The sequence below is a fragment of the Malania oleifera genome, chromosome 9, assembly GCF_029873635.1.
Source record: "Malania oleifera isolate guangnan ecotype guangnan chromosome 9, ASM2987363v1, whole genome shotgun sequence".
Classification (NCBI taxonomy): Eukaryota; Viridiplantae; Streptophyta; class Magnoliopsida; order Santalales; family Ximeniaceae; genus Malania; species Malania oleifera.
The window spans coordinates 94,099,562-94,115,109 of record NC_080425.1 but is presented as its reverse complement, the minus strand read 5'-3'; the positions used below and the strand labels follow the sequence as shown (position 1 = coordinate 94,115,109).

Genomic DNA, 15,548 nt, shown 5'->3' with positions numbered 1-15,548 from the left:
ATCTATAAGCCATCCATAGAAGTCGAAGTTCTTGTTTGAGCCTTGGTTAGGGGCATTGAATCAGCTAGGAGATCTCTTTCCAGTTCCAATCCATAGGAGAGTGAGGGGTAAGGGTGCAAAAAGGATAAGGGAATCAATACAAGACTAGAAGATTGACTATTCTTTTTCGGTCAGCAAGAATGTCGATCATGAAAGATCATCAATCATAACACCTCGAGCCTTTCTTTGAAGGAGCCTCATCCCCTCCCCCTCAATGAAATAGTTTCATTCCATCAAAGATCCATAATAGGCAAGGGCATAGGGATATCTTTCAAGAATATGTGTGCTAAGCAAATACATTCTTTACTATCATAAATCACACTTGAAACACTTTTTCATTTTATCAAATCTGTTTTAACTCTATGTATTACATCCTTTTCGATTTCTCCTTTAGTTTGCATAATAGATCCAAGGTATCGAAATCTACAAGTGGTATTTATTTCTATATCATCAAGTTTAACTTTGTTTCTAATATTTCTCTTACTATTATTAAAATTACATTTCATATATTTTGTCTTATTTCTACTGATACTAAAGTCTCTAGATTCTAAGGTTTCTCTCTATAATTCTAAATTAACCTCTATTCCGCCTCTAGTTTCATTAATTAATACAATATCATCTGGGAACAACATGCACAATGGCACCTCATTTTGGATTCTCCTGGTCAATTGATCCATGAATAAAGTAAAAAGATAAAAACTCAAAGTGATCCTTGATGCACAAGTATTGTGATTGGAAATTTTCTAATCTCTCTACCTATAGTCCATATATTAGTCATTACACCATCATACATATCTTTAAAAACTTTAGTATACCTACTGCATACACTTTTTTTTTCTTTCTAAAACCTACCATAAAACTTCTTTAAGTATTCTATCATATGCTTTCTCTAAATCAATAAAAACCATATGCAAATCTCTTTTCTTTTTCCTAAACTTTTTTGTTAATCTTCTTAAAAGATATATAACTTTTGCAGTAGATTTTCTAGGCATAAAATCAAATTAATTTTTTGAGACTTTCGTGTCAAATCTTAATATTTGTTCAACTACCTTTTCCTATAGTTTCATCGTATGACTTATAAATTTAATTTTACGATAGTTATTATCATTTTGAATATCTCCTTTATTTTTGTATATAGGTATAAAACACTTTCCTCCATTCATCTGACATTTTTTTAGTTTTTAGTTAAATAAATTAGTTAATCATATAATTCCATTATCACACAAACATTTTCAAACTTCAATTTGGATGTTATCAAGTTCATATTATGAATAAATCTCATATTTTTAATCTTGTCATCATTTGTCAATTTTAAATTTAAGTCTTCTATTTGATTTTCATTAAATAACTTATTTAAATAATTTCGTCATCTTTCTTTTATGTCTTCTTCCTTAACTAAGAAAATATCATCCCCACCTTTTATACATTTTACAATACCTAAATCCTTACTTTTTCTTTCTTGAAATCTAACAAATTTAAATATATCTCTTTCCTTTTCTTTTATATCTAATCTATCATATAAATTATTAAATAATCTATATTTAACTTCACTAACAACCATGTCTTTTTTTTTTTTTTTTTAATCTTTTTATACTTTTCAAAGTTATCTATGTTTCTACATTATTGTCATGTTTTATACCATATTTTTTTTTTGTCTTTATGATTTTTTGAACATTTTGATCACCCCACAAACTTTCTTTACTATTTGAGAATCTTCTTTTTAATTCACCTAAGATTTTTTTTACTGTTTTATAATAGAGCTAGCTATCATGCTCCAAAGAGTATTTGTGTCTACACCATATTCTATAGTCCAATTACCATCTTTGATTATTTTATCTTTAAAATTTATTATATTTTCTCCTCTTAGGTTTCATTATCTAGTTCTCTTACACTAATTTATTTTAATTTTTTTTTATAATTTTTAACACACACATACATAACAATTTCTCTTTGGATAATTTTACAATTTTTACATGATAAGCAATTTACCCTCATAGTTTAGAAAAAAAACTATTTAACTTTTATTTTGTCCGTTTTTGAAGGTTATTGAGCCTTATTCTCTCTTTTTAAATGAAGTATTTATTGTAATAAAATCATATGACAAAGTAAAGTTTAAGATCATCTTTTCAAACTCATTTTTGTCTCCATTTTCATATCCTTCCATGTATCATCTCATAACTTTTATTATCTCTTCCAATGTATCCATTCAAATTTGTTCATATAAATATTTTTTCAGTTCTTGATATTATAAAATACTATTCGTATCTTCCTAAAGTTGTCTCTTAAGGTTTTCTAATAAGCCTACTTGGGGAGCATAAAAACTAACGATATTTATTATCTCTGGGCTTAAGATCATCTTGATTTTTTTATAATTATATTATTTACTCTATTTACATCTATAACCCTATCTTCTAAGTTTTTGTCTACAATAATTCCTATCCTATTCTTATATTTTTCTTTTTCAGTATACCAAATTTTAAATCCTAATTTATCAATTTCTCTAACTTTCTCCCCCATCCACTTTATTTCTTGAAGGTAAATTACATTAATTTTTCTTCTAATAACTATGTCTATAATTTCCATGATTGTACCCGTAAATGTCTTTATATTTTAACTTGATATTCTAATCATATTCTCCTAAACTAACATCTTTACTGCATACGTTCAAAATGATGCAGGAACCATAGTATATTTGACAATATACTTGGGCGCCGACATGTCGCGTTTCTTCAGGGCAATGACCTAACCTACCCTAATTCCTACAATCCAATTAGCATAAAAATTGTTTTTTAAAATCTCATTTCATACAAATATTTATTTTGACAATTAATTTTTTTTAAAAAAAAACACCCATTTTTTAAATTTAGTTTGCGCAAACGCTGCCTTGGCTCGTACCGGGAGCACCCGGGTTTTTACACGGGGCCTGACCTTGAGCTCTCGAAGCAGATTTCATGTAGGGTTTATGGGTTTTGTATACACACACAGAGACTGAGAGCGAGAGAAGAAGAAGAAGATGTTATACATAATAGGTCTGGGTTTGGGCGACGAGAAAGACATCACGCTTAAGGGTCTCGAAGCAGTGAAGAAATGCCACAAAGTCTACATAGAGGCGTACACTTCTCTCCTCACCTTCGGTCTCTCTTCCCATGGCCTCTCCACTCTGGTATTCTGCTGTCCACCCCTCTCTCTCTCTCTCTCTCTCTCTCTCTCTCTCTCTCTCTCTCTCTCTGTGTTCAATTAAAGTTTCGAACAGTTTTTTATAAGCAATGTTTTTTTCTTCAATTCGTTTTTTTCCCTCTGCAAGGAAAAACTGTACGGGAAATCAGTGACTCTTGCAGATAGAGAAACGGTTGAGGAGAAGGCAGATGAGATACTGTCCGAAGCTCGCGAGTCCGATGTGGGTTTCCTTGTCGTTGGTGATCCTTTTGGGTATGGCTGCGCCTCATTTAATCTTTTATGTTGTGTTTGGGGATTCAAATTTGGATTAGACTCCATGAAATTTTGTCTTAAAATTTATCTAAATTCATAGCACCAAATGTATTCTCAGGCGCAATGTTAATTGGGATTCTTAGATTGATATTCTTTGCATGCGCTTGCTGCCCTGCAGAGTCTTAATTGAGTCATACTGCTGTTGATTGCTTAATATCTCTCCATATTTTCTACCAAAATATTTTTTTTTTTAGAAAAAGGAGTAATTTTTTTTTTTACCTGTCTTGGACCTGAAGTGTTGCAAATGAGCATATTATAGACGATTGAGACAATCGCGTTTTCATTTTAAATACCAAGAGTGGAAACGAAAATGTATATACCACTATTTCCTTTTTTTTCTTTTTTGTTTTTGGATTGAGAAATATTTTAACTTAATGGCCACTGGTGTATAGTACATATAAACATATAATACCATAGAGGCAACTCTAATCGCCAATACTGTAGGCGATATTAAATTAATTTAGTCTAGTTAACATATAAGTTCAAAAAAATGTCAAAGTTAATAGTTATATTATAAAAAAAAAAAAAAAAGTTTAAAGTAAGCTCATTAGATAAATATTAGCATGAAATATTTTTAAATTATCAGAATATGAACTCTGCTAACTTCTAGAAAATTTTAACAAAAATGTGTTTTAACTTCATCATTTTTGCTCAATATTAGCTGCATTTGCATTTAGCTTTCTTGACATTGGTTGCATCTGCATATTTTATATCAAGATGGTGGAATCATTATATTTGTTTAATTGCATCTGCATATTTTATATAAAAACAGAGCTACAACACACACTGATCTTGTTGTTCGAGCAAAGAATTTGGGAGTTGATGTCAAAGTGGTACACAATGCATCAGTGATGAATGCGGTTGGGGTTTGCGGTTTGCAACTGTACCGCTATGGAGAGACGGTTTCAATACCATTCTTTAGTGAAACATGGAGGCCTGACAGCTTTTATGAGAAGATTCAAAGAAATCGCAGGCTTGGATTGCATACACTCTGCTTGCTAGGTGAGATTCATTTGTTTAACTGGTATTGATGTAAATAAATTCTTAGCTCCTTAATTAAGGGAGTCTATTTTCTCTTTAGTTTGTGATTTCTGGGAGCTCCAAAATACTTATTGACATCTGCACTTTATGTTTACATTTTTCAGTCCACCCTTGTCCCTTCCTTTCAAGGGAAAGGAGGAAAATTTTTGCATTCACAAATGTCTAGTTTTTTTCCATTGGCATGGAAGAATATAAGGGGTTGTTCACTTGTCAAATGCTGCCTTCGTCTTCCACGGTCCCACTTTTCTACATTTTTTTTTTTAATTTTTAAAATGGAAACGTAGTGGTACTTTTTGTGATTTTTGAGGATACTTGAAACACAAAATGAATGGCCCTGACATTTTCCCTGACCTTTATATTCCTGACTTATGTACTTGATCCTTTCCAATTTGCTGCTGACTCCATTTTTAACTCTTGGCATGTATAATGTAAGTTTGTGTTACTATTAGACATATTTTACCTGTATTTCGTGCCCGTGAATTTTGGATAATTGTTCTGTTTTGTCTAAACCATAATTGGTTTTCTCACCCATATAATGACGAGTTGAAATGTAGCACTTACTGCTAAAGAGATTGAATAGTTGATTGTTTGATTCAAAAAATAATTCCTTCATTTCTTAGGAATATATTATTATTGTTGCTGGGCCTTCATACATCTACTTTTCTACATTTTTTTTTTTTTTTAAATGGAAACGTAGTGGTACTTTTTGTGGTTTTTGAGGATACTTGAAACACAAAATGAATGGCCCTGACATTTTCCCCGACCTTTATATTCTTGACTTATGTACTTGATCCTTTCCAATTTGCTGCTGACTCCATTTTTAACTCTTGGCATGTATAATGTAAGTTTGTGTTACTATTAGACTTATTTTACCTGTATTTCGTGCCCGTGAATTTATGGATAATTGTTCTGTTTTGTCTAAACCATAATTGGTTTTCTCACCCATATAATGACAATTTGAAATGTAGCACTTACTGCTAAAGAGATTGAATAGTTGATTGTTTGATTCAAAAAATAATTCCTTCATTTCTTAGGAATATATTATTATTGTTGCTGGGCCTTCATACATCTACTTTTCTACATTTTTTTTTATTTTTTAAATGGAAACGTAGTGGTACTTTTTGTGATTTTTGAGGATACTTGAAACACAAAATGAAGGGCCCTGACATTTTCCCCGACCTTTATATTCTTGACTTATGTACTTGATCCTTTCCAATTTGCTGCTGACTCCATTTTTAACTCTTGGCATGTATAATGTAAGTTTGTGTTACTATTAGACCTATTTTACCTGTATTTCGTGCCCGTGAATTTATGGATAATTGTTCTGTTTTGTCTAAACCATAATTGGTTTTCTCACCCATATAATGACGAGTTGAAATGTAGCACTTACTGCTAAAGAGATTGAATAGTTGATTGTTTGATTCAAAAAATAATTCCTTCATCTCTTAGGAATATATTATTATTGTTGCTGGGCCTTCATACATCTGTTAGCAGCCCATGCTACGCTGTCTTTGATCAATTCAAGTATGGTGACATTTGTGTGTTGTGTATGTAGATTGCAGCATTGCATCCCTTTGGTGCTTTTAATGTAATTTTCATTTTGCTTACCAATGTGTGATGTATATGTAATCTTGCACTTTCCATATTGATATGCATCTTATTTTTGTTTCTTTTTTTGTCCTTCTAAAAAGAAATCTCATGGACTCAAGTATCTCCCTTTATTCCTCAAGTGAAGAGGTCAAGAAAACCCTTTAGATGTTGGAGGTGTTGTTTTGAGAATGCTGTTCAACTTATAGAAATTAACTGCAAATATTATCATTGCAGATATACGTGTGAAGGAGCCTTCACTTGAATCTTTGTGCAGGTCAGTGCTTAAAATGATTCTCTCCCTTCTCTTGATTCCAGTTTTTCATCATGATTTTTTGTTCTATCCCTTTTTGTATTATTGCTTAGCATATATTTTTTCTGCTTTGCCCCCTGAAATATTTCCAGAGGAAGAAAGCAGTATGAGCCACCTAGATACATGACGATAAGCACTGCCATTGAGCAGCTTTTGGAGGTTGAGCAAAGGCGTGGAGAATCTGGTAAGGCTCAACTGTTCATTCTCATGTGTAAAACTTGATATACATTGTTGGCCCACAACCTAACAGCTTAAACTTTTAAGTAAAGTGGTAATCTATCATGGCATTAGAGCTAGTTACCAGGAGGTCCTGGGTTCTAGTCTTGTTGCCTGCGTTTACTGTGGTATTTTTTTAAAAAATTATTCTGTTCCCTACCATGGGTGTTACTTATCGTGTGCTTATCTCTCTATGAGCTGTCGGGCTGCACGTGCAGAGAAGTGTTAAAACTTGATATACATTGTTGACCCACAACCTAATAGCTTAAGCTTTTAGGTAAAGTGGTAATCTAACACATAATTTTAGCCCTTCATATATGACGATAGGTTATGAGTTTTATTCCTTCATCTTAAGCTTCCTACTTGCAGTTGCATAAACTTTTCTGGTTAACAGAAAATATGTTTTTCCCTCTTTTTATTTTTTATTTTTTAAATTCTCAAATAAGCTGATTCTTTAAAAATAGAAATAATTCTCTTGCTAAAAACATAATATTTGTCGGTGATCGTCATAGGTTAGTGTGACTAATGTTGTACAATAGATATAAAATACCTATACAAAAATAAAGGAGATTAAGTAACTTAAGAGCTATAGAATGAAACTGTGTGAAAAGGTAATTGACAAAAACTAAGGTTTGAAACGAGTGTATCAAAAAATCAGGGATTGTGCGCCCTCCGCCCCATCTTACTAATAATAATGAAGGACTTTGATGCCAGCAAGCAAACACCCTTGTAGTTGTTGCGTAGTTTTTTAGTATTTTTCTAAAAATAAATATAATATGAAGCTCTGCGGCCGATGGTGCAGAATGACTACAATTTCCGTACTACCATGGAAAGGTGTTGAGACCGATCCGATGAGGCATCTGCGTTTTTATGCCTGGGAGATCAACTACACAAGCTATATATCTATAAGATGATTAATATAAAAGTTTAGGGAAAAAAGGTGTTGCATATGGTTTTTATTGATTTAGAGAGAGCCTATGATAAGATATATAGGAAAGTTCTATAGCAGGTTTCCAGAAGAAAAGGAGTGTATATATTAATATAATTAAGGATGTGAAAGATAGATTAATGACTAGCATTAGAAATTTAGGATGCCAGTGGAGAGTCTAGGGAACATTCAATTGCAACTGGTGTACAATACAGGTTTACTTTGAGCCACATCTTTTTGCACTAGCGATTGATGAACTTACGAGGACTCTTGGAGTATCCAAAATGAGGTTCGATGGTATATGTTGTTTGCAGATAACACTGTCTTAATTAATGAAACTTGATTGATGAATTCATAAAAGCAAGTTGAGTGAAATGGAGAAGTGCTTCAAGCATGTTATGTGATCGTAAAATACTTCTTAAAATTAAAAGGAAAGTTCTATAAGACAGCTATAAGACCAATAATGCTATGTGTATCAGAATATTGGGCAATTAAGAAACATCATATCCAAAAAGTAAAAGTTGCCAAAATGAGAATGAGAAGGTTGATTAGTGATATAACTCTAAAAGATAATTTAAGGGAATAAACACGTTTGTGTAAGTTAGCATAGCACGTGTAGAAGATAAGACAAAGGAGGGCCAGAGATTGGCAGGGTTTGGTGGTGATAGATGGTTTGGGCATGACTTGGGCTGAATAATGCACCAATGAGAAGAATAATGCACCAATGAGAAGAAGTGAGCTAGTTAATCTTAATGATAGTAAAAAAGATATGGGTGGATCTAAAATAACTTGGAATGTTGTGAGTAAGGATTTAACAGCCCTTTTTTGTCATACATATTGCCCTAGATCATCTAAATAGGCGGAAAAACATTCTTATGGCCAACTCTGTGTACTGGGACTGAAGACTTGTTTGTTTGTTTGTTTTTTGTTGTTGATTATCTTCCCACTTTGATTCTGGTGATTGATGGCTGTAAATTGAAATGAGTGTAGGCTCGGGCTCCAGGATTGATGCCTGCTTTATCTTACAAATGCCATGAAGCAAGGATTAAGACACATGGAGGGTGAATACATGGCTCGAAAGATGAGAATCATATTCCTCACAAATCATAGATATGTGACAAATTCTTGATGTTGAACCACCCAAGGTTCCTCTATCTCTTCCTAATTAATATTAGTTGGGATTACTATTTGGTTGTACTGTCATGCAGCTGCTCTCTGTACTTGGGGCCAGAAGCCGTGGAAGTATAAGAAGTGGCCCTTGAAGGTGTTGTTCCTTTTTGAAAAATCCCTCGAATCTCAGAATCCATGTATGCTTTAGTGTAGTGTATCTTTTCAATAGTTCACTATGTCAAGTAATTTTTGTTTTTCTAGAAAAAATTATTCCAACAGTCCTGGAAAAAGGACTGCATGTCATACAGAAGATCCAAGTTGAACGAATGTTGCCTACTAAAATTTTGTGGGTTTGTGTGTTTGGGCTCAATGGCTCATGAAGTAGATCGTAGCTTCCTCGCTGCTGTTATAAAAAGGGCAAACTGCATGTTGTGCTATTCCCGCTCGTATCTCAATGCCCACAATATTCAGTGCTAGTGTCTCTTATATGCACTGCAATCTAAAAACTTATCGACGTAATTTTTTTTCCATATTATACCTAAAAATTTTTGTCTATCTTCCCTTGTGTGCAGCATATAATGAAGACACTGTTTGTGTTGGTTTGGCTCGACTGGGTAGCGAAGATCAGATGGTGGTTGCAGGCTCTATGAGGCAACTGCTGGTGGTTGATTTTGGAGCGCCTCTACATTGCCTTGTCATAGTGGGCCAAACTCACCCAGTGGAGGAAGAAATGCTGAGCTTCTACGCACTAAAAGGAGAGAGTAGCTCAGAGCCAGAAATGACCATACTGCACAATGTATGCCCTAATGGAGCTGAGTAGATTCGCTTCCTTGAAGTGCAGGAAACCCTAAATATGAGCAAGGATTTGGGTCCATGGCAGAAGGAGTCACTCCAATTTTCACAGTTTTCTGAATCACTAGATTTTATTATTGAAAACCGCAGATCGATCCTCAAATATGGAACCGTAAGATCTCCTGTATTTATCCTGCAAGAATTGAGTTGAGATTGTTTGGCTTTTTATCATTTGGCCAAGCAGTACATCTTCATGCTTGGAACTGTAAAACACCCCTTGAAGATTTCATTGTTGTCTGTAAGACTTTGGATAGTATCTTAACAAATTTCTTGTTTTGTTTGATAAATTGCAAACAAAACTCTTAAGATGCTATGATTTTTAAAATGATAGATTGAAATATGTTATTACACCCAAACAAAGAATTTAAAAAGTTGAAGATTTAAAATGCTATGATTCTAGAATTCTATCAGTTTACGCTTGTTCATGTGTGGAATTAGGTAATGCTGTCTGATCTACTAAATCAGATTCTTCCTCAAAAACTGTAAAAAATTATGAGTTTTATTTATTTATTTAGGTGGATCTTTCGTTATCAAAGGCATACTCATGTAATGAAAGGATAATATATGTGTGCTTTTAAATTATCAAGTGGTACCTATCCCACTTGCATAAAGTTGATGAATGAGAAATAATGTTTTTTAAATTTTATAAGTATATTATATATAGAAGAGGACATTTTATTTTCAGAATGCCTTTTAAAATTCGTTCAATGTACGGATGTGAGGTCATGCAGCATGCAACCCAAGTGGAGAGTTGGGGGTGTTTGTTTTTTGGTCTAAGTTAAATAATTAAAAAATTATTAAAGTATTTTATTACATTGAAGTCCAACCCTTTTAAGTTATATTTTATGACTGCTGTAGGCATATAATAATTTATAATAAAGTAAATGACGATGAAACAATTATTAATTCAATTTGAGTGATTTTTTTTGGTTAAATATTTTTATTATATATAATATCTTAAGATCTTAATGTTGGTTGTTCGTTATCTTACATCAGTTGTGAAAAGGGTTGGTGATAAGTTATTAAGTGCGAGAAAAAATCTCATATCTTGAACTAACTTTTGGAGTTGAGAAGGTTATAAATCACCCAACATTGGTATTAGAGTATGCTTCACTAACATTCTTCCTTATATGCCATGTTGGGGGAGATCCCGATGGTTGGTTTGCCGACGGAGACCCTGATGCCTTGTCAAGAGAGATCCCAATGTCTGAGGGGGAGATTGTTAGATTATCTCACATCGATTAAGGAAGGGGCTAGTGGTCAGTTATAAGTGTGAGGGAAAAGTCTTATCTCTTGAGCTAACTTTTGGGGTTGAAAAGACCCTAAACCACCCAATACTGGTATTAGAGTTTTGGTTAATTATTCTTCCTTATATCTGTGCCGGGGGAGACCTCAATGGTTGCCTTGTCAGAGGAGACCTCGATGCCTAGTCGAGAGAGATCCCGATATCCAATTTTGTCACCTAACAGTATCCATTTTTTCTTAAGTTTATTTGTCTAACCAAGAAATAATATACCTCGATAGTATTGATCATTTTTCGATTCAAATGATCATTCTATCTAGATTAAAAAATAAATACCTTTTCAGAAAGAAAATCATGTTCTATCTTTATGTTTAATCACTTGAACTCGATAAGTTCGAGCCGATTTGGACTTGTACTTTTTTTTTTCTTATTTGATTAAATTACATGTATCTTTGATTTAAGTTGACCCAACACAAAACCCAATTGCCACCCGAACACTTAGGATTGTTATATAACTACATTACGTCGTTATATCATGTTAGGTTAAGTAGGGTTAATTCGGATTGATCAAATTTTTTTATTTGTTCAAATTGTTGGTATTTTATCTTTTTGGCTGAATTGAGGGAGAAGCCCTAATCATTTTTCAGTAAAAAAAAAAAGAAAGAAAAAGAGGACCCAGACCCAATTTAAGAAAAGGGGCAAGCTGATGCGGATCCGAGTCATCGGATCTGACAACACATTCATTAGTATATTCAATATTGATGATGACAGAACATAAGGAACCGTATCGGCATATGCGTCGCACGTGATAACCCACTCCTAATTTTTCTAGTGGGATTGTTGGGTTAAAAAGAGAATCACGTTTTTAATGCACGTGCTTCACGTGCATTAATAATATAATCACAAAAAATTAAAACTAAAGACAGTAATTTCTCAGAATTTGAGAAAAAAAATAAAGATATTTAAAAAATCTCGGGATACTTTTTTGAGTTTTCAAAAATTTTATAGATCTTCTCTCACATTTGATTGTTGGGACATTTATGCCCTTAAAAATGTTTGTCTTTTTATTAAATATAAGCAGATATTTATGTCCTTTTGAGTAAATTTAAAAGGAGATTTGTGAAATTTGTAAAACCTTTAAAGATGTTCTTGAGATTTTTTGAAAATGGCAGAGATGTAAATGTCTTTTACTCAAAATATTATTCATTCATCTAATTCTATTTAATAAATAGAAAAGAAAGTATTAAGAAAAGGAAAGGAAAATATAAAGGAATCTTCATTTCCATGTTTGGTTATTAAAGAAAATGAGAGAGAAAATAAAAATATATTAAATATATACCAAAAATTAATTTAATGCATCATTAATATTTTGTCTTTTTAAATTTTTAGTGATATTAAAATAAACTCTCATTTTTTATAATATTTAATAGAGAAGGAAAATAGAAGGGAAAATGAGTTTCCTCCTTATTTTCATTTTTTTTTCTTTTTTCATGTAAAACATTTGATTCAAACAGACCCTAATGATACATTTGGATGAAAGATTTTACTTAGAGAAAGGAAAGAAAAGAAAAGGAAAGGAAAAGAAAATAAGGAGAAAATTCAATTTTTATTATATTTTTCTTCTATATTAAATTCTATTAAAAATAAAAGTTTATTTTTATATTACTAATTTTTTTTAAATCAAACATTAATGATGTGTAAAATCAAAATTTAGTTCGTGAATTTGATATATTTTTCATTTTTTTCTTACTTTACTTGATAACTAAACATGAAAACGTAGATTCCTTAATATTTTTCTTTCATTTTTTAAATATTTTTTGAGTTTCAAATATGATCTAAAGATTCCTTTTATCTTATTCATATTTATATAAAAGAAATTTATTCACTTTAGTATTTAATTTTTATTTTTATTTTGAAAATACCCAATATTTATAATTTTAAACTCTAATGATTAGAATATCTCTCGTCACTCAATTTTAATCAGATGAATCTTAATAATAAAATAATTTGATACAACAATAATGTCAAAACCTATAAAACCCGAACATGAGTTTTATATGAATTATATTTTATTTCGTGTAGCTCCATATGATTTCAAAGATGCTCTTATTTCATTGTAATTTTTTGACATTCTAGATGATATTATTTTTTTAATTAGTCGTTTTAGATGACGTAATCTAATTCTAGGAAATGCATTTCAAAGATGATTTCTTCATAATTCAACTAAAATTAATTTTAAATTTGAACAATCATTCAACTCTCTTCATCATTTTTTCTTTCAACACATTTTTTTTTTTATAAAAACCATCACACTTTCTATGTTTTAATTTAATATTTTCTTACCCCTTCATCATTAATTGCATACTATTGATTCACTAGAAGAAATATTAAAATAGTATTTTGAATTCATCATATGGTTGTAAGTACAATAATTATTTGAAATTGTCCAAAAATTAAGATTCAACAATCATATAGCCACACAAAATTAATTTTTAAATCAACATAATTATATAAAAATAAATATTAAAATAATAGTTAAGTAATAAACTTATGAGCTCAATAATTGTATAATTTCAATGTGCAAAATGTTTGAAAAATTGGAATTTAGCGATCATATAATCATGATTATTTTATCTTTTCTCCTTCTAAAAATAAATTAAATTAATGTAGGTATAGAAACAATCTCCAAGAATTACTCAACTAGTAATTTTTTTTAATCTTCTTGAAAATTATGAATTTCCATGTAAAATAGAACTTCATTATTAAGATATAAAGTAAAAAAATAATTAAAAAAAAAAAAAAACTCAAAACATCCCAATAGGTTAATCAGAGATAGGGATGACAAAATAAATTGAAACTCTACGAGTAACCCGTGACTCATTCGTTTAAACCAAGTTTGGATTTAATATAAGTTGATCGAACACAATCCGATTATAAACGAGTCAACCCGTTCTCGACCTGTTTATTAAACGGGTTAGGCAAACTCAGGTTGGATCATTCATTTAAAAATAAAATGAAGGACTATATATATTAAAGTATGTCATTTTATATGAAATATTAAAATTTTTTTAAAATAAATAAATTATATATTTTAAACGGACACATTTGTGTTTATATAGTAATTATCGATTAATAAACGGATCAACATGAATACCCATTTAATGTCGATTCGTTTATGACCCACCCGAATCTAGCACGTTAACCCGTTTTACCATCCCTAATCAGAGGCAATGTCATCATACGAAATATATACATTGAATTAATGATTAATTTTAAAATAAAATGATTTTTTTTAAAAAAAAAGGTTAAAATTTTGGGCAGTTGTTTATTATTATTTATTTACTTAAAACACATTTATTTATATATTTACTTAATGGAGCTAGAGGCGTAATGGGATGAGTTTGAGTTCGTAACTTTTGTACGTCAGCAAGCAAAGTGGAATCAACAGGAAGACGATAAGGTGGGGCCCATGTCAGTCTTTTTTATCGTGTCATCCCATCATATCTCATCATCGTCACAGCCATCAGCGATCCACCTTACGCGTGGCAGTATGGACCCCGGGAGGCTCAAGGCAGCCGTCCGATCTTCACCGCAGCCCCTACGACGAGTGCGCGTTACGGGTCCTCTCTAGATTCCGAGATTCCTTAAGCTGAAAATCCACGTGTGATTTTTAATTAAGGAGAGGGTGCACCGTAACTCCACGTGTACAGAAACACAGCCCACGCGCCTCTCCTCTTTTCCGCCTGCCGGTCAAAGCCGACGGCTGTCCTTTTTTGAACCCAATTTCATGCAAATAAAATAAAATAAGATAAAATAATCCTTTGTTTATAAATTAGAAATTATGTTTTAATTTTAAATTTACGTGAGTATAAATAAATATGCAATTAAATTTATGGGAATATCCAACTTGCACGCTTTTGTAGGTGGTGTATACTTATTTTAATATTTAAATAATTTTATTTTAAAGCTTAAATTGTCTTATTTGTTCGTCTTAAAATTGCTTGATTATTTTTTCGTCTTAACGATTTTTTTATTGTTTCGAAAAAATTTGAGAAAATTTTTTACAAAGTAAGGTATAAAATTAAGACTTTCGATAAAAAGTCTACTATAAATCCATAATTCTTGGTACTGCAATTAATTTTTTATTTTTAATTCTAGAAATGCTTTAATCATTTTTTTTGTTACTATAACAAATTTTTCTAAACTTAAGGTAATTTGGATCAAGAATTTTGCTTAAAGAAAAGAAAATAAGAAAAAAAATTATTTTCATATATATTATTTTCTCTCTATATTAATTACCATTAAAAAAATTATTCTAATATAATTAAAAATTAAGAAAAATTAAATTTAAAAGATGCATAAAATTAAAACTTTATTTATTAATTTACTGAATTTTTTATTTTGTATTTTACTTTTCTTGATAACCAAACAGGATAGTAAAATTTTTCATATTTTCTTTTTTTTTTTTTCCAGTATTTTCTGAGTTCTGAATGGACCGTAAAAGTATTAGAAATTCATGTGTATGCCATATTTTTAAAATTGAAGGCTTGAAATATTAAATAAATTTAAAATAATTTTACATTTATTAATAAAATAATAAAACAAAAGATAAATAGTTTCAAATCCTTGAACTTGGGCCTCATTTTGATTTGTATCTTTTCTTTTACAAGGGCAAATATGTCCATATCCAAATGCCTTAATGTTTACATGCTAACACCTCCAAAAAAAAG

At 31.1% G+C, this 15,548-nt stretch overlaps 1 protein-coding gene across 1 annotated transcript; it reads left to right on the top strand.

Moving 5' to 3' along the window:
- Nucleotides 1–2,717: 2,717 nt before the first annotated feature.
- On the top strand, nt 2,718–9,881 carry LOC131164388 (probable diphthine methyl ester synthase). The gene is made up of 6 exons (XM_058121529.1): nt 2,718–3,202; nt 3,344–3,468; nt 4,301–4,530; nt 6,394–6,433; nt 6,562–6,653; nt 9,296–9,881. The coding sequence occupies exons 1-6, from the start codon at nt 3,053–3,055 to the stop codon at nt 9,541–9,543; spliced, it is 885 nt and encodes a 294-aa protein (XP_057977512.1). The 5' UTR covers nt 2,718–3,052; the 3' UTR covers nt 9,544–9,881.
- The last annotated feature ends 5,667 nt before the right edge of the window (nt 9,882–15,548 follow it).

Bases quoted from the DNA above. Each gene is read 5' to 3' on its own strand.
- LOC131164388 (XM_058121529.1), top strand. From the start codon at position 3,053: ATGTTATACATAATAGGTCTGGGTTTGGGCGACGAGAAAGACATCACG. The intron at 6,434-6,561 runs GTCAGTGCTTAA...AAATATTTCCAG, and splicing joins TCACTTGAATCTTTGTGCAG to AGGAAGAAAGCAGTATGAGC. The intron at 6,654-9,295 runs GTAAGGCTCAAC...CCTTGTGTGCAG, and splicing joins GCAAAGGCGTGGAGAATCTG to CATATAATGAAGACACTGTT.